General features: G+C 44.9%; 1 protein-coding gene across 2 annotated transcripts in view; it reads right to left on the bottom strand.

Annotated features, from left to right (window-relative positions):
- The window catches only part of PGM2L1 (phosphoglucomutase 2 like 1), a 77,252-nt gene extending 71,053 nt beyond the window's left edge, over positions 1-6,199 (bottom strand). Inside the window, exon 1 of one of the 2 annotated variants that reach the window (XM_084628332.1) lies at positions 5,963-6,199. Coding sequence is in view for 1 of the 2 variants with exons in the window: in XM_084628331.1 (XP_084484457.1) it covers positions 5,825-5,923 (99 nt within the window). In the remaining variant the exon portion in view is untranslated. Of the gene's footprint in view, positions 1-5,824 lie in introns of both variants that reach the window. The other variant, XM_084628331.1, reaches the window with a different exon arrangement.
- Between the last annotated feature and the right edge of the window lie 17,999 nt (positions 6,200-24,198).

A 24,198-nucleotide genomic window follows, 5' to 3' on the forward strand; every position in this document is an offset into this window, starting at 1 on the left:
CCCCAAAATCCACCTGCAGTGAGTTATGGCTAGGATTTTCACTTTTGTCCTTCAACTTTATAATCTACCTTTGGCCACTGAAATGCACATGGAGTGATTTCATATTTCTTCTCTTTGGCTTCTGACAATCAGTTGTGCTCAATTTGTCGTTGTTTAGAGAAGCTTGCTTTAAAGATTTTGTAAGGAGAAAGATTTTACATTACTACACTGTCAGCCTTTAGAAAATTTCATCAGTGCACCTATTTCAGTTTTATCTTTAAATGCAACTTTACAACAACAATATGAAAACCAGAGTACAGATGCACTGCAGCATCTTTTCAAAGTGAAACAGCTCATCTGTCATAATCTTTCGTGTATACACAGCCACCACTACCAGTCCACATCAAGGATCATAGCCACCAACCAAGACCCAATTCTGCAGTAAGCTCTGTGCAAGTGCACCACTGTGCTGGCAGAGCCAGTGGTTTGAGCATTAGCCTGCTAAACCCAGTATTGAGAGTTCAATCCTTGAGGGGGCCATTTAGGGATCTGGGGCGAAAATTGGGGATTGGTTCTGCTTTGACCAGGGTGTTGGACTAGATGACCTCCTGAGGTCCCTTCCAATCCTGATATTCTATGAAAACAATAAGTCAATGGGATTCCTCACATAGGTCAGCACATCCAGAATTACTGCAGTACCACAAGTCAAACAAGTTTTCTCCATTTGCTGTTCAGATAGAAGCTTTGCAGTCTTCTGCTGCTTGACGCCAGTATAATAATCCCTCTTCTCAGGCACAGAATGACACCCAGATTCCCATTATGAAAACTCTCCACTTACCCACCCGAGAACTTAATATCACATATAGCCAACACTGGTAAAGTTAGGACTCCTCCACTGAGCACACTCAAGTAATCAGACATCCATTAGAGCAGGGGTGGGCAAACTTTTTGGCCCGAGGGCCACAACTGGGTATGGAAATTGTATGGCGGGCCATGAATGAGCGGCTGGTGGTGCGGGTTCTGGGGTAGGGCTGGTGATGAGGGTGCAGGAGGGCTGGGACTGAGGTGTTTGGAGAGTGGGAGAGGGATCAGGGCTAGGGCAGGGACGCAGGAAGGGATCAGGGGTGCAGGCTCCGGGTGGCGCTTACCTCAAGCAGCTCCCGGACGCAGCAGCATGTCCTTCCTCCGGCTCCTATGCGGAGGCGCAGCCAGGCGGCTCTACACACTGCCCTGTCCACAGGCACTGCCCCTGCAGCTTCCACTGGCTGTGGTTGCTGGCCAATGGGAGCTGTGAGGGCAGTGTGTGGAGCCCCCTCGCTGCCCCTACGTGTAGAAAGGACGTGCCGCTGCTTCCAGGAGCCACACAAAGCCCCGGCATGCGCGGAGCGGGGCAAGACCCCGACCCCACTACCCAGCTGGAGCAGGGCAGGCCCCAGACCCCGCTCCCCGGCTTGAGCTTGAGGGCTGGATTAAAATGTCTGAAGGGCCGGATGCAGCCCTCAGGACGTAGCTTGCCCACCTCCGCATTAGAGGGTGTAGGCTTTGCAGGAGCTAACTAGCAACAAACGTGCAGCTGGCCAATAGGAGTATAAGCATTTATTTTTAAATGCTGATTGAGAATTTACCTCCCAGACAGATACCCGCTCATTATGCACTTTACTATGTCTTTCCAGACAGAGAGATAAATCCCTCCCTTTAGGCCCACATTTTTTTATTTAGTTGCTCCAAACCTTAACTAGATGTAAAATTGGAAAATTCCTCAGGTGTGAAGCCAGTATTTGATCCTCCAGGTTCATATTAAATGCCTTCTGCATTGCTCTCCACAACAGGTTCTCAGACACTATGGTGGTAGGGGCCTTATAAAAGGATATCAGATCTTCAGTGAAAGAATCTTGTTTTCATACCACTATATAAAGTCACCTAATGAAAACAGGCAGCCCACCTACTCACAATTGAGGTTGGGACCCTATAGTGAGCTCCCTGTGGGAGATGTTCTGCTCAAAAAAATCCTGTTCTGGGACCCCTTTTTGAGAAGTCTGTACATGCCCAAACTCAATCTTAGGAGATCAAAGGGAAAATAAAAAGAATTCAGAAATCAAAAATGGGAACAAGGAGAGGGGGGAAATGCCCATAGCAGAATAGGCTAGTGTTTCATTTGGTCAAGTATGTGGTCTACAGATGAGGAGGAGTGAAGACCAAAAAAACCCAGAATGCTGTTGTATCTTGTAAACTTGAAAGAACTAATTTCTCAGCAGTAGAAAAATGAGACAGGGATCAACAACAAAAAAATGATAAGAAAGAGGAAACTGAGAAAAAGTACACGAGAAGAAAAGGAAACAAATGGAAAAACATGATGGAAACAGAATTTAGATTAGTGAAAGTTTCCTTTGTACAAATGCCTATGTGTTATGTTATCTTTGGGAACCATCCTACAGCTCTTAATCTGAGAGGAAAAAGGAAAAGACAATATTAGCAAGCTAGTGCTATTTAGCCTGGAGTCAAATGGTTGCCTATTGTTCCTCTTGGGCACTGCAGATTCACGGCTAAGGTGGATGTTTCTGTTAGCCACAGGCAGTTGCAGGTACAATAAAAAGCCTAAAATGATAAGAGTCCAAAAGGCTGAGGGTTTTTAGGGCTCCAGGAAACTGGTTTTAAAATGGAGACAGCAAGTATCTGTTTACCATGACAATGCTATGGGATGACAGCTTCACAGAAGTAAATTAATCATGTATGCGCAAGCATGTTTTGCTTTGTCTTTGGCCAAAGGAAAGAAATCATAATTAAGGAGTTTAAAATCACAACAAACCACAAAAAAGACATACACACACACACACATAAAGATTCTGATTAATTAGATTTTTTTAATTCATTATATTCATTTTGATAAAGAAGTCATACTACATGTTTTTTGCTTTTGCAGCTCTTATCCAAATATTTTCCATTAAAAATTAGTATTTAAGAAACCTGTTTTTAATGTTCTTCTATCTAGCATCATTTCAGGAGGGAAGAACATTTTACCTTCATGCTTTGTTCAAATACATTCATTCAATGAGATGTTTGCTGAATAAGGCCTGATGTTTGGATTTTAAGATGTTGCACTTCGGGCTGCAGTTGCATAAGAATTCTGGAAATCAGGCACTAGCACAAAGTGTAAACAAAAGTAATTTTGACACTTTATTTCGACGGTCTAAAATTAAAAGTGAAAACTTTGTAAATTAGAGGTTTTAAAAATTCATTATTAATCTAAGGTGTTTAGTAACACAGGTCAGGAAGCTTTTTAAAAAGCAAACAAACAATTTTTAACCTGACAATGTATCTAGGAATTACTCTGTGGAAGTTCTATGCCCTGTGTTATACAGGAGGTCAGATTAGATGATCACAATGGTCCCTTTTGGCTTTAGAATCGAATCTTTACATGAAAAATTATTAGCCAGATAATCCACAATACTGGATCCTGACTACATCCTAGAATTAAATTTTAGTGTTTTGTGAAAACTAGGATAATTGTGCAGCCCTTTTGGTGCCTCGTTCTATTTTTAAAATTGCATGCTGAACTCCAATCTCTAGGTTTAATGTTGAAGAAATGACATAAGTCTATCTTTACACATTAGTTTTCTAGATTCAGAAAGTCAAGACAAATAAGAAGTTACAATGGCCTCACATAATGCAGTGTAAATATACTTTAGGAACATGGATAATTATATTGTTTTTAAACTCCTTAAATGCCAATACAGGTATTCGCAAAAAGAAAAGGAGTACTTGTGGCACCTTAGAGACTAACCCATTTATTTGTGCATAAGCTTTCGTGAGCTACACGATGAAGTGAGCTGTAGCTCACGAAAGCTTATGCTCAAATAAATCGGTTAGTCTCTAAGGTGCCACAAATACTCCTTTTCTTTTTGCGAATACAGACTAACATGGCTGTTACTCTGAATACAGGTATTCTTCATTTCTTGTCCCAAGCAGCTGTGCATGTGCTATTAAGTAGTTGCTAGGTTTCAGGTGACTGCACTCAGTACTAGCCAACATATTCTTTTTACAAAGAGTTCTTACAATCAGTGAAATTTGTAAGAGCTTTGATATCCCAAAACGGCCAAATCCTGCAAAAGTTTTTCTCATGTAAGTAATTCTGGCTTCAGCGGGAGACAAGTCTTTGCAGGATCAAGCCTAACAATGGAACTCTCATATCAAAACAAATTAATAAGCCATTTAGTCTGTTATCACAGACAACAGTGAATACTCAATGCTTCAGATGAAAGCATTCGTACACTATAAGGCATCTAATTATTTGATACCCTTGGATACTCTGGCTCATTAACCTCAGCTGGTGGTGAGCTTGTGCCATGAAGTATTATAGCCTTTATTTTTTTTCTTTACAACACAATATTCTACAGTAGTGTATTCCTTTAGGTTAGTTACACATTGCATTAAAAAATATGTTTGCCATTTAAAATTTTTGCCTTTTTCATACTGAATGCCCCCCTCAGAACCGGTCAATCACCACAAAGAGTTTCTTATGTTGCTCATCTACATTAGGGCCAGATTAATTCTATCTGGGATTTAACTGAAGAGAGAAACCACTGAAGTGTTCGCTTCTCCACATAACGCAATGCATTCAGTAATTTATCAGTCAATCAATGCATCTTCCCCTTAATATCTTCTCATAGGCTACATTATGTGCTAAACAGATTACAACACAACATAGTGTTTACTCCCATCTGTGATTCCAGGACCTTCACATGCCACATTCCTCCTCCCATATATTTTTCAAATGACTTCTCTCACCCTGACCCCTTGTTGCATGAGAGCTCAGCTCACCACCACCTGAGCAGTGGGACAACCTCACAGAAGGAGCATCAGTTACTGGGTAAGGGATAGAGGGAGAACTGGAATGAGATGTCATGAGACCAGATCTGACACTTATTGGTAAAAAAACAAGAGAGATGAGGAAGAGAAACATAACCAAGTGAAAAGCCAACTAAGGCCAAATTAATGTGTCCTCAGAGGGAACAAAGACACATCCCCCCCACCACACACACACACACACACTGTGGTCATGTTTGTTTGTTTTTTAAATGTCTTAAGACAGCAGTGTCCAGGGGTGACTAATATACACTTTTTAAGGAACAGCAAAGTGCACCTTAGTGGGATAAAATCTGCACGGGGTGGGAGGATGTAGCCCTCCATCGGAGAGCTATCGGCCAGTACTGCCAGCTATCTGACAACACTGCCTGATGCCCTTTTGCGCAATCCAGTGGCTCCCAGAAGGCAGACACGCCGTCGTCGAGAGCACACAAGAAGTCTGCTCCTACGGGCTGTGATACTTGGGTCTAAGCCTGGATGGTGGGGTTTAGTGCGGTCTGCTTGGTGGGGTCGGTGACTTTTGATTTACAGGGGTCAGGCGAGACATTATATTTTCCACTGGATGCATCCGATGAAGTGGGCTGTAGCTTACGAAAGCTCATGCTCAAATAAATTGGTTAGTCTCTGAGGTGCCACAAGCCCTCCTTTTCTTTTTGCGGATACAGGCTAACACGGCTGCTACGCTGAAGCCTTCTGGTACGAAGCCCACCCCCCAGCAGCCCCCCGGCGCGCGCCCCCGCCCCCCAACAGCTCCCAGGGGGGCGCGCGCGCGCACCCGCCCCCCAGCAGCCCCCGGCGCGCGCACGCACCCGCCCCCCAGCAGCCCCCCGGCGCGCGCACGCACCCGCCCCCCAGCAGCCCCGCGGCGCGCGGACACCACGGCTCAGCCCCGGCCGCGCCCGGGCAGGGCACACACACACACCCCCCCCGTCAGGGGGCTGCCCGGCTGCCACCCGGAGGCCGGCGGGGGCGGTGTACCCACCTTGTCCCAGCTGAGCCACTGCCCGACCGCCTCGTCCAGCTGCGCGTCCCCGGTGCTGCGGGCGATGAGCAGGTTGGAGTTGACATCCCCGTCCCCCATGGCGGCGGGTGGCACGAGCGGCGGACGCTGGGGACTCACCTGCCGGCGCCCAGCACGGCCCAGGGCATCGCCCGGGGCGGGGGGGGGGGTCGCGGCTCGGTGCCTCAGCCGGGGACTAGGCGGCGATGGCGCAGGGACCGGGCAGGGCTCAGGCGGCGCGCGGACAGACCCTCGAGCGCCCTCCCGCCGCCAGGCTGCGCCGCCTCAGAATAACGGTCCCTCCGCTGCGCACTCCGCGAGCCCGGCCCCGCCCGCAACGGGCGCCGCAGCCGCGTTCCGGGCCACGCCCACCCCGAGCCAGCGGCACCGCCCCGGCGCGCGCGCGCTCCTGGCCCCGCGCCCCGCCCGCCTCCGACTGCGGCTCGCGGGGCGGCGTGCCCGTCCCTGTGCTGCCCCTCTCGCGGTGCCCCACGGGAAATGTAGTTCTCCCTCCCTTCTTTGGTCGAGATGTGGGAGGAGCATAGGGAGAGTAAGGGACTCCAGTTCCCGGCAGTCCCTGCGCGCTCGCTCTCTCCCGGGGTTGGGCGCTGCCAGTGTGGACGCGGCTCGGGCTGACCCCGAGTGGGTGCCCACCACGTGTTCCGCTCTCGGTCAGAGACCGTCTCTCCAGGGCCCCGAGGCCCCTCGCGCAGCCGTGGCCTACTCCGGCTCCCACTGACCCCAGTGGCAAACCCCACCTTGGTGGCAGCCGGATGGAGCCCAGCGCACACACCTCCAATGATGTGCGGCCACCTCTGGGGCGGGGAGCAGCTGCTCTGAGCGCTAGCGAAGAGTTTAGGACAGGAAGTGTAGGTCACAGAGCACCTGAGTGGGCTCAGCGCTTGGCAGGCAGGATTCCAAGAGCCCAGCTGTGGAACTCGCTGTCAGGGAATGTTGTGAAAGCCAAAAGAATAACCAGGTTCAAAAAAGAATTAGATAAATTCCTGGAGCATAGAGCCTTTAATGGCTATTAGCCAAAATAGTCAGCGCTCTGGGTGTTCCTAAACCTTCAACTGCCAGAAGCTGGGGCTGGATAACAGGGGGTAGGTCACTTGATAAATTGCCCTGTTCTGTTCATTCCTTCTGGACCATCCAGCACCAGCAACTGTTGGAAGACAGGATACAGGACCATGGGTCTGACCCAGTAGGCCATTCTTATGTCCGGAAAAGCCACATCTTGAGCAAAGAAAATCCTCTCCAGTTGCTTCATCATTCCTTCCTTTTATGTTGGCTCAGAACACTCAGTAGCCAGCTAAGGAAAATGAGCATTTATTGCCAGTTACACTGTCATCTGTCCTACTTGCAAACCCCTAGAACATCTCTGTGATCCAAATAGACTGTTCTCATCCACCTCCCAGCAAGTGAGGAAAAAGCCCTTCATCTAAGGAATAAACCCTTTGTTCAGCAGCATTTCCAGCTCTGCCTCAGCTGGAGTTAAACCACCACAAAAAGAAAATTATAACTCACTGATGTCCCCCCCGCTCAGGTTGAGTTTGTTCACATGCCCTATCAATTCCGCACTAAGCCATTGTAGTGATCACATCTCTGCAGCACATCCTTGCTTCTGTTTCCATAGTGATAGGAGGCACTGACTGCAGAGAAATGTGATGGTTTCAGTCTCTGGCCAAACCATCAGTACAGGAGGCGGGGATTGCGGTTTATGAGCTATGCAGGGAAACAAAAGCCTGACCTGGTAATGTCAGTCTAGGGACTGGTTGAAATCAAGGGAGATAAAATACAACAGGGATATCACAGTTGTGGGTGTAAGAAATTCATGTGTGGGGCTGGGGCTAGAGAATGAGAGGACCAGGGAGGAGAGACAATGGAGGGATGCAGTGTGGGTGGAAGAAGAAGGGAACAGGCCCAAAGAAGTGTGGAAGACAACTCAAATGGGAGGCAGGCAGCTTCAGTTAAATAATATGTGCCAGGATAACAACAGAGGCTATTTAAAAGCTTAAGATATAGGAGGGAGCTATCCATCCCATGAAAAATGTTGATCTAATTTTACAGTGGTTTGGACCAGTCTCAAGGATTTTGAGTCAGCTTCCTGAGACACCCTGTTTTCTGGCTGCAGGATACAATTAATTCTCATTCAAGGCAATGGGAGTTGGTACCCTGTAGCCTGAGGATTTTGGTCAGCAGAAGTCATAAATCCCAGGGGAAGCCATCACACGCACGCTACAACCAACTTGACAACAGTTAGGCTGCTGGTGTGCTGAGAACATTGCCTGTCATTCTGACTTCTTGTGCTCCTCATCTGTTTATATCTATCTGTTGTCTCTTGTCTTGTAGTTAGACTGTAAGCTCCTTGGGGCAGGGATTGTCTTTTTGTTCTGTGTACTACAGTGGGGTCCTGGTATGTTACTAGGACTCCTAGATGCTACAGTAATATAAATAATAATAATAAAACGTACCACTGTAGGAAACTCCAGAAATCTAAACTATCCCTTTCCCTTGATTTCTTGCTCACAGAGCCTGGGGTGACACACCTGCACGTGACAATCACCTGGAAAACAGAATGTCATTTATAAATAAAACGACTCAATGGAAGAGGAAAACTCCGGTTTATTTTTACTTGCTCCGTGGACATCTGGGTCTCACAGCACTTACCCACAGCACTGGATCTAGGGTCATGTTTGGAACTCATAGGACCCGTGCAAGTGTCTCTGATACTAGAATATGGCCCTTGGCTTTGTTAATAGAGCAATGGTTTCTTTTTTGAGAGCTTTGGATGTGAAGTACTGTGCACAGTTTGAGGCTCGTTGGTAGAAAACAGATGAAAGCCATCTGGAGGGACTCCAGAGAAGGGCAATAAAATAAAAGGATTACAGGCTGTAGCGCTTGGAAGGGATTAAGGGGATTTTATATGTTCATCCTAGAGAAAAGAAGACAATGTGGGATATGACAACTGGCCTGATATGTGTCAGGGTTAATAGCACCAAAAGAGGGAGGAATTGCTGAAGCTGGTTAAGAGGAGTAATGCAAAGAAGCTAACCTAAGGCCAGATTGCATCTGTCCCTGTGTAGATGTGCAAGAGAGGCAGAGTATGTAGCATGCCCGCTGTCTGGCTTACCCTGAATAGGGGCCAGACACAATCATAGTCCTTGCACTCAAACAGGACAAGGGCTGCCTCAGGCTAGTGATCACATTGGTATTAGCCTCCCCAAGTAGGGAAGAGATGGCCCCTGATCCTTCTCCACGCTAGCCAGGGACTGACCCCATTCAGGACAGAGCGTATGCTGCACCCTGCAAAAAGTGTAATAGAGGGAGCCTGGAATCCCTGAAAGAATTATTCCTATAAGAGGGGGAGGGGTCGGCCAGAGGGGACCAGTGCTGCCCAAAAAGGGCGATGCTGGCCAGGTAGGGCATGTGGCTGAGGGGGCTAGGATTATGCTGCTTCAGTATATCTCTGCCACAGCCCCCACCAATGGAGCTTCAGCAATAGAAACACCCCCTGCCCCTCCCCCAGTGTGGTGGGTGAGGTCAGTGGTGCAGAGAGATGCAACTGACTCTCATTTTAACCCAGTGCTACAACCTCTCACGGTTTTAGCTGAAAAAAGTGAACGCTAAATGCTCAGAAACCAAAAGGCAAGTAAAAAGAACCCAGCTTTTATTATTTTTGTAAATTTGATGGTTTTTAACCTAATCTTACAATGTTTGGAGTCAGACACATGGTTCTGAATGTCTGAGATTGTCAATACTGTAAACTTGTAGAGCTGAATCAAGCCTGCAGGGGAAAATGTAACAGTAAAGTCAATTGTCCAATGGGACAATTAGCTGAGAAAGGCCAAGGAAGCAACATCACTAGAGACAAACATGAGCAGACTAATTGGTGTGAAATGGTATGTACAGCCTGCCTGGTGGTTGGGAAAGTAAAGGTTAATTGACTCTCTGTCCCAGAGCAGAATGCCTACTCTCATTCACCAGGAATTGCAAAGGAGCAAAGCCACAGGAACTGTAAAAAGAGTGTATGTGTGACATCTTCCTTTCTGTGGGTTTGGATCACTGGTACCAGGCACCCTATTGCTAGCTACTCTGATAAAAAGGGAGACTGGCTGGCTGAAAAGGGCCTTGTATGGATGCTCAGCACCTCTAAAGCTTCTCCTTCCACTTGAATAGCAAGTGGTTTGCATTTTTGGAATAGGAGGATGTCTGTCCTTGTTGTCATGAAGCAAGGAGTGGCCATGCTGTGAAGCATAATGACAGCGGCAAAGAGGTAGGTGACCATTGTTTAGGCCAAAAAAACTTGTTTGTTTTAAAATGCAGAGAAAATAATATCTTTGAAAAATGAAAGCTAACATATCGTTTAAAATAATAAACTTCAGGATTTGCAAGTATATGATCTAGTGAACAAGATCTTACTGCTGTTCCTCACTCAATGGGAATTTTATCATGACTTCAGTGGGACTACAATTAGGCCAAAAGGTATCAGTATCATATAACTAAAAGAAAAGGAGTACTTGTGGCACCTTAGAGACTAACCAATTTATTTGAGCATGAGCTTTCGTGAGCTACAGCTCACTTCATCGGATGCATACCGATGAAGTGAGCTGTAGCTCACGAAAGCTCATGCTCAAATAAATTGGTTAGTCTCTAAGGTGCCACAAGTACTCCTTTTCTTTTTGCGAATACAGACTAACACGGCTGTTACTCTGAAACCTATCATATAACTAAACATTCTGAATAGTGATGCATCATTTTTTAACTTTTTTAAATATATTTTACTTTTCAATAAATGTAATACATATTAGCGACCCAGTGATATGGTCACTAGTCAAAATTCAGTTGTACATGCAAAATCAGTTAGTGTAATCCCGCAAATTATTATTATGGGCTGGATCCCTACATCATCTGGTATAAATTGGGATAGCACCATTGACTTTAATGAAGCTGCTCTGATTTACATTTACAGCTGAAAATCTGGTCCTGAATTTACTAGGCACTTTTTTTTAGTATGGCCAGTGTTTTCAGTATAATCAGTCTGCATGTCATTTATTCCAGATTCTTTAAATCCTATTCAGTATTGGTCTCCCATAATGTTTCCATTTACTTCCCTTCCCACCTTCAGATTTTCTTAGCAATCAAGATCATGCAAAATAAGCACAGTGCGTCTCTTGAGAGATTACATGCCAGCAGAGTCAGCAGTACTGTACATATCCATGCCCTTGTTCTGCAGTGCTCTTTTTATCTCATCATTATTTATTTAACCTGCATGCCCCATGCTCTTTCTGTGCCTCTCAGTTTACACGGTAATGATACTGTGGTAACACAGTTCCTTTCTTTATCTCTCTAACAGTAATGTGTTTCCAGAAATCCAGTGCAACCTTAAACCCAGGCTGTAACAGCATCTCAGCCAAATGAATAGCATGCTTCAGGGAGGAATGATGTCACTTGGTTTCTGAATGAAGCTTCCAATCTGATCTGGGGTCAGATAATCTGTACTTTGTCTCAATGAACCAGCAAAGGCCTGGAGGGTGCATTGCAAACAAAAGGAGGAGGCAGGGAAATGAGAAGGACTCTATAGTAATGGGCAGAGGGATTAGGAAACCGCTTTAGAATTCTGCAACTTAATTCTGATGGGCTATTGATGTCAGTCTAGTAAAGAACTAGTCTTGCCCCCATACTGCAGCTAATGACAAAATACCCACTGATTTTGCTGAAAGCAGGATGTGGGCCCTAAATACACAGATCCAACAGAATATCTGAGGTCTTGTTTGGATCCAGCAGTTAATATTCTGCCACCAAATTGCAGGAGGGTTGGGATGATTTCCCAGCCTCTGAGTCAGTCACATCCACTTTCTAGATACTTTTCAGAGTAACAGCCATGTTAGTCTGTATTCGCAAAAAGAAAAGGAGTACTTGTGGCACCTTAGAGACTAACCAATTTATTTGAGCATAAGCTTTCGTGAGCTACAGCTCACTTTCCACAGTATGCATCCGATGAAGTGAGCTGTAGCTCACGAAAGCTTATGCTCAAATAAATTGGTTAGTCTCTAAGGTGCCACAAGTACTCCTTTTCTTTTTGCGAAAACAGACTAACACGGCTGTTACTCTGAAAAAAATACCACACAGTTCAGCAAGAGGCCCAGTCTCTGCTGAAGAGGCCGAGAAGTGGAATGGCTGGGGGCGGGGGTAACATAGGTTGTATGACTGAAGTGCACAGACAGAGCAAGGTGGAGATTCATAGCTGGTTGTTACAGATCATGGCACAATGACGTGGAAAGATGACACAATACTTTTTCCCTTCCCCTCACTCTTGGCAGTGTGCCTTTTGCCAGACTGCCCCTGTGCACAGAGCAGTCTCCTTGCATTCATCTGACTAGAAGTCTCTTTTCTTTTGCAAATTCCTCCTTAAAATCCAGCTCTCCACATAATCCCTCCCATCTCCTTGTCATCACCAATAACCCTCACACCCTCCCTCACCTGTATTGTTGTCCAATGTCTTCCCCTCTCCCAGGGCAATCAGACGGGGTGGGGAGGCAGACAGCACTCCCTCCTGGGATTCTCTGCAATCCCCGACTTATGGGAAGTGTTCTGGGGTCCATAGCTAGGCTCCTCTTTTTGTCACTGGAGGAGATGATGTAAAGGAGAAAAGAAACCACCCAGTTGGGGAGGGATTCACATAGAGGGGTGTATGAGAGGGCAAAGCCGCACTGCTGGAATAGTGGCAATGCATAATGGCTTGGAACCAAATACTTTACCTCACTGCCCAAGTCAAGAGGGCAAGAAATGCTACTGAGAAAGCACACTCAGCTTCAGCTTAGCCACTCCATGCATCAACTCCCTGGGGAAGCCTGCTTCACTAAGTTTCTTTGACAGCTTTAGATGCCAGTAGAAATGCTCTGTCAGGCATTTCCAGCGTCACTGGTTTCCCAGTGCAGGCTATTCCATGGACAAGCTTCTGGCAATATTACACACCGTGGGGCGGGGGAGACACCACTTACATACAGGCATAGAAAGCTTGATTTTCATAATTATATTTTCCATCATGCATTTAGAAACACTTTGACAGCCCTGGCTGTGATGTGGCTTGACCATATTAGTGCAAGAGTGTGTCCTAGATTAGAGGGGGTGAGGAGAATGACCAAGGGCCTGGAAAAATTCTCATATGAAGAGAGATTGAAAACGCTGGGCTTGGTACCTTAGAAAGGAGACGAATATGGGTGGGCATGATAAAAGTCTATTAAACAATGAATGGCCTAGTGAAGGTAGATCAGGAACTTCTTTCCCCTATCTCCATAACACAAGGACAAGAGGATATTCAATTACATTAAAAGATGGGAAATCTAAAGCTGATAAAAGGAAACAGTTTTGCACACACTGTGTAATTAGACTGTGGAACTCCTTGCCACAGGAAGTCATTGAGGCCAAGAATTTAACAGGATTCAAAAAAGGACTGGATATTTATATGGATAACAAGAATAGCCAGAGTTATCTTGATTAATTATAATTTTTGGAGGAGATAGCAAACCTCACAATTCAGGATCTAAAGCAATCTCTAACTATTAGAGACTAAGACAAGGCCTAATTTGGGTAGGGCCCTACCAAATTCACAGGCCATTATGGTCGATTTCATGGTTATAGGATTTCAAAAATCGTAAATTTCATGATTTCAGCTATTTAAATCTGAAATTTCAAGGGGTTATAATTGTAGGGGTCCTGACCCAGAAAGGATTTGTTGGGGAAGGGGGGTTGGATTTGCAAGGTTATTGTAGTGGGGCTGTCGTACTGCTACTCTTATTTCTGCGCTGCTGCTGGCCGCGGCGCTGCCTTCAGAGCTGGGCACCTGGCCAACAGCCGCCGCTCTCTGGCCACCCAGCTCTAAAGGCAGCGCAGAAGTAAGGGTGGCAATACCACGACCCCTCTAAAATAACTTTGTGACACACACACACACCCCGCAACTCCCTTTTTGGCAGGACCCCCAGTTTGAGAAATGCAGGTCTCCCCCATGAAATCTGTATAGTATAGGGTAAACACACACAAGGAGCTCCTGGCCATTAGAGACCATGTACCGGCTTTGGAGACCAGAGTGGCTGAACTGGAGGAACTAAGGAAGACGGAGAAGTACATAGATGAGACTTTCCAGGACACAGTAGAACAGTCACCCCCGCACCGCACCCCCCGTCTGACAGCCTCTGTGCTGTTGCGGAAGAGATGAAAGTCTCAGGGAAGGAGAACATTCAACTGGAGCAGAGGGAAACAATCCCATAGTTGGGAACCTCCTTCCAGATGATGTCATTGTATCCTCTCGCACTGAGGATACCTCTCCGGGGAATGGTACTCCAGTTATTAGGAAGAGACAGGTAATAGTAACGTAGGATTTGATCATTAGAAACATAGATAGCTGGGTTTGCGATGACCGTGAGAACTGTATGGCGACTTGCCTGCCTGGTGCAAAGGTTGAAGATCTCTCGAGACATCTAGATAGACTTATGTGTAGTGCTGGAGAGGAGTCGGTGGTCATCGTACATGTAGGTACCAATGATATAGGGAAGGATAGGAGAGAGGTCCTGGAGGCCAAATTTAGGCTGCTAGGTAAGAGATTGAAGTCCAGGACCTCCATGGGAGCATTCTCTGCAATGCTTCCAGTTCCATGTGCAGGGCCAGTTAGACAGGCAGAACTGCAGGGTCTCAATGCGTGGATGAGACAATGGTGTAGTGAGGAGGGATTTAGATTTATTAGGAACTGGGGAAACTTTTGGGAAAGGGGGAGCCTATTCCGGAAGGATGGGCTCCACCTAAACCAAAATGGAACCAGATTGCTGGCACTTAGTTTAAAAACTGCTCTATGACCTTTTTAATTTTAAGGGCTGGGGAAAAGCCGACAGGTGCGGAGGAGCACGTGGTTCGGACAGAGACATTGCTTAGGGTAGGATCTATTCATGGAGATTCTCTATGTCCTAGGAAGGAAGAAAGGATGGAACATGATAAAATACAGGAAGGATCTGATGAGGAAAATGTCAAATGAAAAAGAGTCCCATTCAATGACATCATGTAATGGCAGACAGCTAAAAAATGACAATTTTTTTAAAGTGCTTATATACAAATGCTAGAAGTCTAAATAATAAGATGGGCGAACTAGAGTGCCTCTTGTATGAGGATAGCGATGTAATAGGCGTCACAGAAACTTGGTGGCATGAGGCTAATCAATAGGACAGAGTAGTACCAGGGTACAAAATATACTGGAAGGACAGAACAGGTCGTTCTGGTTGGGGTGTGGAACTATATGTGAAAGGAAGTGTAGTCAAATGAAGTAAAAAAAAATGAACCAAACTGTACCATAGAATCTCTTTTAGATAGAAATTCCATGCTCTAATAATAAGAATCTAGCAGTAGGGATATATTAGCACCCACCTGACCAGGATGGTGATAGTGACTGAAATGCTCAGGGAGATTAGAGAGGCTATTAAAATAAAAAACTCAATAATAATGGGGAATTTCAACTATCCCATACTGACTGGGTACATGTTACCTCAGGACTGGATGCAGAGATAAAGTTTCTTGACACTTTAAATGACTGCTTCTTGGAGCAGCTAGTCCTGGAACCCAGAAGAGGAGAGGCAATTCTTGATTTAGTCCTAAGTGGAGTACAGGATCAGGTCCAAGAGATGAATATAGCTGGACCTCTTGGTGATAGTGACCATAATATAATTAAATATAACATCCCTTTGGCGGGAAAAACACCACAGCATCCCGACATGGTAGCATTTCATTTCAGAAAAGGGCACTACACAAAAATGAAGAAGTTAATTAAACAGAAATTAAAAGGTACAGTGCCAAAAGTGAAATCACTGCAAGCTGAATGGAAGCATTTTAAAGACACCAGTATAGAGGCTCAACTTAAATGTATACCCCAAATTAAAAAACATAGTAAGAGAACCAAAAAAGTTCCTCAGTGGCTAAACAACAAAGTAAAAGAAGCAGTGAGAGGCAACAAGGCATCCTTTAAAAAGTGGAAGTTAAATCCTAGTGAGGAAAATAGAAAGCAGCATAAACTCTGGCAAGTGAAATGTAAAAATATAATTAGGAAGGACAAAAAAGAATTGAAGAACAGTTAGCCAAAGACTCAAAAAGTAATAGCAAAAAAAATTTGTTAAGTACATCAGAAGCAGAAAGCTTGCTAAACAACCGGTGGTGCCTCTGGACGATTGAGATGCTAAAGGAGCACTCAAGGACGATAAGGACGATTGCGGAGAAACTAAATGCATCGGTCTTCACAGCTGAGGATGTGAGGGAGATTCCCAAACCTGAGCCATTCTTTTTAGGTGACAAATCTGAGGAATTGTCCCAGATTGATGTGTCATTAGAGGAGGTTTTGGAACAAATTGATAAATTAAACAGCAATAACTCACCAGGATCAGATGGGATTCACCCAAGAATTCTGAAGGAACTCAAATGTGAAATTGCAGAACTACTAACTGTAGTCTGTAACCTATCATTTAAATCCGCTTCTGTAACAGATGACTGGAGGATAGCTAATGAGAAGCCAATTTTTAAAAGGGCTCTAGAGGTGATCCCAGCAATTAGAGGCCGGTAAGCCTGAGTTCAATACCGGGAAAACTGGTTGAAACTATAGTAAAGAACAGAATTGTCAGACACATAGATGAATATAATTTGTTGGGGAAGAGTCAACATGGTTTTGGAGTCTTTCCAGTTACTTCAATGAGCTTTGAATCAGGCCTCCCAGGGCTTCTTGCAGAGTAATTTACTACTTAATGTAATAAATTAGCTGTAGTACAGCGTGGCATAATTGGGCTCTTTGTGAGGACAGGAGATGATAAAAGCCCTGATATGAGCAGAAAAGGATACATATGAAACAGAAATAAAATACACATGAAACAGAAATAAAATAATAACAATGGGCCACACCTTCAGCTTCAATGGAACAGCACTGATCTGAAGGTCTGAGTCATAATCTCTTAGGCAGGAGCATGCCTTTTTTGCAGCTGTTTGTTCAGTGCCTGGTACATTGAGGGGACTACTAGACACGTAATGTCAGACATACCCATATACCCTGAGTGTTGTGCCATTCCAGCCACACACTGCAGCTGTAAACCTGGTTTAACCAGCCACTGGAGGGTTCTCCATGTGTAGGAGAACACTTGGGTCATGCAAATGGACCACAGAGGCTCCTAGTCCTCTGCTTGGTGTACAGAAATAGGCTGCCTCACTAAGAACCACCCTCTACTGGGTGAACAGGCTGATGCTCCCACAGCAGGTTCAACAGACCCCAAGTTTGTTGACCTTCCAAGCACACTGCAAGCCCCATCTGTTTTCTAATTGCAGACCTGTTTGCTGGAAGTGATGGTGATCAGAGGAAAGGATCTTTATTGTGGATTTAGATTTTATTGAGACATTTACTAGGTTTTTAGATAAGTCCTTTAACTAACATTGGATTGACTTGTTATTTGCTATTTTAGCTAATGTGTTTCAATTTTGTACTCTCAGAAGTCTGAGTGCCTTTTATGAACCTATATAAATAAATAAAAGGACAGGACATTGGGATTAATTCATCGCAACAAAGGAAAAATGGATATTATTAATATTGTTACACCATCTGTGTGCCTGGCTCTTTCTAGAGGTGGAGTGCTGATTTAAAGGGCCAGCCAGACAAGCTGGCATCATAACCAGTTCATCCAAGACAAAGTATCAGCCAACATCAAGAAACATGAGGGCAGGCACGGAATGGATAATGGACATCGGCCTGGGAGACTTCAGAAAAACAGTAAGAGTGCGTGGCAGAGAGAAGGATGAGAACCAAGGGCCATGACTGATGAGAAATATTAATCTTGACCATTAACATGACTCCACCTGAGGTCTGTGAGGATGGGTCTGAGCAAGGAGTTAAAAATATGAAACAATTGCACTTAGCTACAATCTGAACTCTCAGCCAATGACAAATAAAACTGCTATAAGGAGACCAGTTGTGCCGCCCTTACTCACAGTGATAGTGTCATACTAAACAAGTATCAGAGGGGTAGCCGTGGTAGTCTGTATCCACAAAAGCAATGAGGAGTCTGGTGGCACCTTCAAGACTAACAGATTTATTTGGGCATAAGCTTTTGTGGGTAAAAAACCCACTTCTTCAGATGCATCCATGCATATGCATCTGAAGAAGTCGGTTTTTTACCCACAAAAGCTCATGCTCAAAGAAATCTGTTAGTCTTGAAGGTGCCACTGGACTCCTCATTGTTTTTGTACTAAACAAGTTGTCTTGCTGAAACAAGTGGGACTCTGGGTAGTGAGGAACTAATCCAGAGACTCCATGTCTTCTAGGGACTCTGCAGTTGCTATTGATTTTTCATGGAAGCCACTCAGATACTATGGTGATGGGCAGCAGTGTAAAAGCAATCGTTAGCTAGATAATCAGCATGAGTGAGGGTTTTACAGTTAGACCATAGTTAAGGCCAAACTTTCCTTATAGCGGATGCTGGAAACTTCTGGTGGAAAATGAAAGATCAGATTTAAAACCAAACAATTTGTCTGAAGACCAGCTAGGATTTTCACTACTAAGCTTCCTCCTGAATCACCCCTCTGATATACGGCCTGTATTGCCATATATCTCCAGAGGTGTGTGGAGGGTCTTCTATAGTTTCAAGGAAAACCCAGCTATATAAAGATGCTTAACACTGGGAGTCCATTAACTTATCAGTTATATCAAAGACGAATAGAGCTATTTATGTTTGTATGCGGCACTCATACAGCACACATGCATCTGTTATATAATAAATATTACATGAAGATACAATCTAGTATTGCAGTAACTTTGCTTGACGTCCTGTTTTGTCTTCTCTCTTTCTTTTGTAATAATGATCTCATTCAGTTCTACGTGATGTCTGTTTTTATAAAAGCTGTGATGGGGTGTGTGACATTCCCCTGGTGTTATCTGGACCAGTGAACTGCTAGGTCACTCCAATCCTCGACTCTGGGAGCCAGCCTTACCCTGCTCTGCTGTGAGAACCCCCACTCCCGGACTGTTCACGCACAGCCTCTGGCATGTAAGCTGTTCCCAGCTACATGAATGAGCACTTTTGGCCAGCCGCTGCTTGGATTGTGCAACCAAATGACACTAGCCAATATCTCTGGTCCCAGACACAACCCTAGGAACTTCCGTCTCGCAGTGTCCAGTTATGCCCGCTGGACACTGCAAGCTTATATGAGTTCGTCAATTTAACAAAGAAATTTATATGTACAGGCTTGTCTCTGACACACTTCAAACCAAATGCACTGCTTCATGTAGAACAAACAAATTTATTACAAATTTTATTTACTACAAAAGATAGATTTTGAGTGATTATAAGTCAAAGCACAATAAGTCAGATTTGGTCAAATGAAATAAAAGCAAAACGCATTCTAAGCTGATCTTAACACTTTCAATGCCCTTACAAACTTAGATGCTTCTCACCACAGGCTGGCTGGTTGCCCTTGAGCCAGGCTCTCCGCTTTGATCAGTGCTTCAGTTGGTTGGTGGTGATGTCTGTAGATGGAGGTGGAAGAGAGAGCAAGAGCATGGCAAACGTCTCTCTCTTTTATCATGTTCTTTCTTCCCTCTTGGCTTTGCCTCCCTCCTCCCCCATTCAGAGTCAGGTGAGCATTACCTCACCGTAGTCCCAAACTGACCAAGGGAAGGTGGGGTGTCTCACTCGAGAGTACAACAGATCCTTTGTTGCTGCCTAGGCCAGTGTCCTTTGTTCCTGTGAGGCTGGGCTGGGTTTGTCCCTTACATGCCCTGATGAAGTGTGAACTGCCCCTCTGCTTTTGGAGCGTTTTTGTCTGGGCCTCTGCTCCTGGAGAGTTTTGCCTGGGCTTTTTTTAACAGATGAAGACACATTTTCAGCCTCATAACTATATACATGAAATTACAACCCATAACATTATTATAACAACAATGCACCATGCATCATGAGCCTTCCGAAGACACCCGACATGACAAACTTTGCACTGTATACCACACAAACATATTATAAGGATGAACATGGGGGTGCAGAGTGTTCCCCCAAGGTATAGAGCATCACAGGGTGTCCACCCCCTACAAGGCCTGAAGGGGTAAATTAGGCCAATTAACCTATAGGCCACATCTGGAGGAGAGTCAGGGAGTGCTGAGGCCTAATTTGCTGATAAAGTCCAGCTGGAGGAGGAGCTGGACCAGGTTTATAAAGCCAGGAAGTTGGCAGCAGAAAGTGGCTACAGGGAAGGAGTCCCTGGGAGTAGGGAGGTCTGTCTGAGGTCAGAGGGTTCAGTAGTCTGTAGTTACTCCCTGGGAGGAGGGAGTTTGAGCTGTTACACCCACAGTGGGAGGAACCAGAAACTGTTGAAAGGAGTCCAGGGGAGGATTAACAGGGTCTGAGGGAAAGCAGACCGCAGTTGCCCAGTGCAGGGTTCCTGGACTGGAATCTGGAGTCGTGGGCAGGCCAGGGTTCCCCTGCTAGCCACGGGGGAAATAGCACCCTCAGGGGAGTGCCAGAGAAGACTGCCTGAGACTGTTCGTGTGGAAGAACTTTGGTACCCTGCAGGGGAAAACTGCTGAGTGACCTGGCTGGAGTGCTAAGTCACCAAGAGCGGGCTGCAGCTCGTAGAGCTAGAGAGGGGCCAGAGACCCACAGAGAGAGGTGGAGAGACCACATGCGACCACGGGAAGGGGCATTGACCTCGTGAAGCTAATCCCCAGAAAGGCCAGAGGAGGCGCCATTCTAGTGGTGAGTCGAGCACCTCGTCACAGAAGCATTGAAAGTGACTGGCCGATCTGGTTATTTCTGAGAAGTACTGACTGAGCTGCTCCTGGAGATGGGTTCTCTCTCCCCTCGCTCCTGGGGAAGGTAATAAATAATACATGAATAACATAAATACTCTTTTGAACTTCTATATCAACTTCCACCAGCAGGTTTACAAACAGCATGGAATGCAGTCACCTGCTCTTGGTGACTTAGCACTCCAGCCAGGTCACATAGCAAAGTATTATCCCTAAGTCACAGATGGGGCATCTAAGGCACAGAGGCACTTTGTGGCTTACCTACGATCTCCTAGCAAATGTGAGGCAGACTCAGGAATAGACGCTGCATCTCCTAACTCCTGCATGTGCTTTGCCATAAAACCACCCCTATCCCAGGGAGGTTTTTTAGTGGTCTTTGGTCAAAAGTTGAGCTCAGCTCATTGGCCATCCTGGAGAAACCCAGCCGATACAGACTGTGGGCACAGAGTGATATTACTGTAAGGTGAAATGCCTGGTGTCACATTCTCGCTCGTAGTGCCAGCTAGAGGTACTCTACGGAGCTGAGCTTCTGAAAGACAAAAGCTGATCCCTGAGATTCTCTGCAAACAGAATTTTGCATCCATTGGGAAATGCTGCCTTTGGGCTGCTTTAATATTTCATTTGATCACTACTGACCAAACAGTAGCCCACCCTTACATGGCTATGCAGGGATGTACTGGGAAGCAAGACCCTGGCCACATTCCCACTCCCCTCTGCTGCCTCTCCACATTGCAGTTGCAGGCATGGGAGAAGGAGAAGAGTTGCACACCTGGCATTCCACCTCCACCCCCAGCCCATGCAGGTGGATGGGAGGAGGTAGAGGGGGGTAGGAAATGGGTGGAATCTTGGCTTTGCTTCCCCCGCTTCCTCCAATACAACGTGCTTAATTATTTGCTCCATTTATCTTTCTGGGTACTGAACTTAAGATGGCCTCTTCAGTGTGTACAGGAGAGATTAGGGTTACACTTTTTTCTGAGAAAACCTTGTACTCCACTATGTCTTCCAGAGGAGTCTGCAGCTCCATCAAATGCACAAGCAGACATCTTGGGGTCCAATTTACGAGCATTTAACTCTTCTAAGACGTGGGTTGTCACACATGCAGCTGATGGGTCTTCTATAACCTGAACATCTAGAAATGCATCTACTGGCCTACCCCTGACATCAAGATAATACACGCAATGATTTAATACTCGATGCCCATTTGCATCGGTGCATTCATCAGCCATGTATGCACATTTTTTGAATGTGATGAGAGAGTTCTTCACTTTTCCAACTGCTGAGTCTTTCAATGGCAATGCATGAGTCTAACCAATCCATTGAGTTTCTTGCAGAAAGATAGTGAGCATTTGCTGGTCTTGGTCAGAACCTGTGTCCAACTTCAGGGTTAACAAGTGACAATGCACTTAACATTGGCCTCCAGTTTGTAGTATGTGGTATCTTTTGCTTAAATAGAAAGTATGATACGACAGCTATGTTTGTTCGTATAAACTGTGTCATATCTCCAGCATTTTTAGCAGCCTCATTAAATACTTCTGACAGTGACTGGCTTATTCTGGCAACACTTGATCTAGTCCTAGGTGAAGCACAGGATCTGGTCCAAGAGGTGAATATAGCTGGACTGCTTGGTAATAGTGACCATAATATAATTAAATTTAATATCCCTGTGGCAGGAAAAACACCACAGCAGCCCAACACTGTAGCATTTAATATCAGAAAGGGGAACTACACAAAAATGAGGAGGTTAGTTAAACAGAAATTAAAGGGTACAGGGCCAAAAGTGAAATCCCTGCAAGCTGCATGGAAACTTTGTAAAGACACCATAATAGAGGCTCAACTTAAATGTATACCCCTAATTAAAAATCATATTAAGAGAACCAAAAAAGAGCCACCATGGCTATAAAACAAAGTAAAAGAAGCAGTAAGAGGCCAAAACGCATCCTTTAAAAAGTGGAAGTTAAATCCTAGTGAGGAAAATAGAAAGGAGCATAAAAACTGGCAAATGAAGTGTAAAAATACAATTAGGAAGGCCAAAAAAGAATTTGAGGAACAGTTAGCCAAAGACTCAAAAAGTAATAGCAAAGAAATTTTTAAGTACATCAGAAGCAGGAAGCCTGCTAAACAGCCAGTGGGGCCACTATAAGATTGAGGTGCTAAAGGAGCACTCAAGGACGATAAGGCGATTGCGGAGAAACTAAATGAATTCTTTGCATCAGTCTTCACGACTGAGGATGTGAGGGAAATTCCCAAACCTGAGCCATTCTTTTTAGGTGACAGATCTGAGGAATTGTCCCAGACTGAGGTGTCATTTAGAGGAGGTTTTGGAACAAATTGATAAACTAAACAGTAATAAGTCACCAGGACCAAATGGGATTTACCCAAGCATTCTGAAGGAATTCAAATGTAAAATTGCAGAACTACTAACTGCAGTCTGTAACCTATCATTTAAATCAGCTTCTGTACCAGATGACTGGAGGATAGCTAATGGACCACACTTTTTAAAAAGTGGTGATCCCGGCAATTAGTGGCCAGTAAGCCTGAGTTCAGTACCGGAAAAACTGGTTGAAACTATACTAAAGAACAATATTGTCAGACATATAGATGAACATAATTTTTTGAGGAAGAGTCAACACAGTTTTAGTAAAGGGAAATCATGCCTCACCAATCTACTAGAATTCTTTGAGGGGGTCAACAATCATGTGGACAAGAGGAATCCAGTGGATATAGTGTACTTAGATTTTCAGAAAACCTTTGACAAGGTCCCTCACCAGAGGCTCTTAAGCAAAGTAAGCTGTTATAGGATAAAAGGGAAGATCCTCTCATGGATTAGTAACTGGTTAAAAGACAGGAAACAAAGGGTAGGAATAAATGGTCAGTTTTCAGAATGAAGAGAGGTAAATAGTGGTGTCCCCCGCAGGTCCTGGGACCAGTGCTATTCAACATATTCATAAATGATCTGGGAAAAGGGGTAAACAGTGAGGTGGCAAATTTTGCAGATGATACAAAATTACTAAAGGTAGTTAAGACCCGGGCAGACTGCAAAGAGCTACAAAAGGATCTCCCAAAACTGGGTGACTGGGCAACAAAAAGGCAGACGAAATTTAATGTTGATAAATGCAAAGTAATGCACATTGGAAAACATAATCCTAACTATACATATAAAATGATGGGGTCTAAATTAGCTGTTACCACTCAAGAAAGAGATCTTGGAGTCATTGTGGATAGTTCTCTGAAAACATCCACTCAGCATGCAGTGGCAGTCAGAAAAGCAAACAGAATGTTGGAAATAATTAAGAAAGGGATAGATAATAGGATAGTAAATATCATATTGCCTCTATATAAATCCATGGTACACCCACATCTTGAATATTGTGTGCAGATGTGGTCACCCCATCTCAAAAAAGATATATTGGAATTGGAAAAGATTCAGAAAAAGGCAACAAAAATTATTTGGGGTATGGAATGGCTGCCGTATGAGGAGAGATTAATAAGACTGGGACTTTTCAGCTTGGAAAATAGATGGCTAAGGGGAGATATGATTGAGGTTTAT

This window comes from Lepidochelys olivacea (assembly GCF_965140295.1).
Source record: "Lepidochelys olivacea isolate rLepOli2 genome assembly, chromosome: 1".
Classification (NCBI taxonomy): Eukaryota; Metazoa; Chordata; order Testudines; family Cheloniidae; genus Lepidochelys; species Lepidochelys olivacea.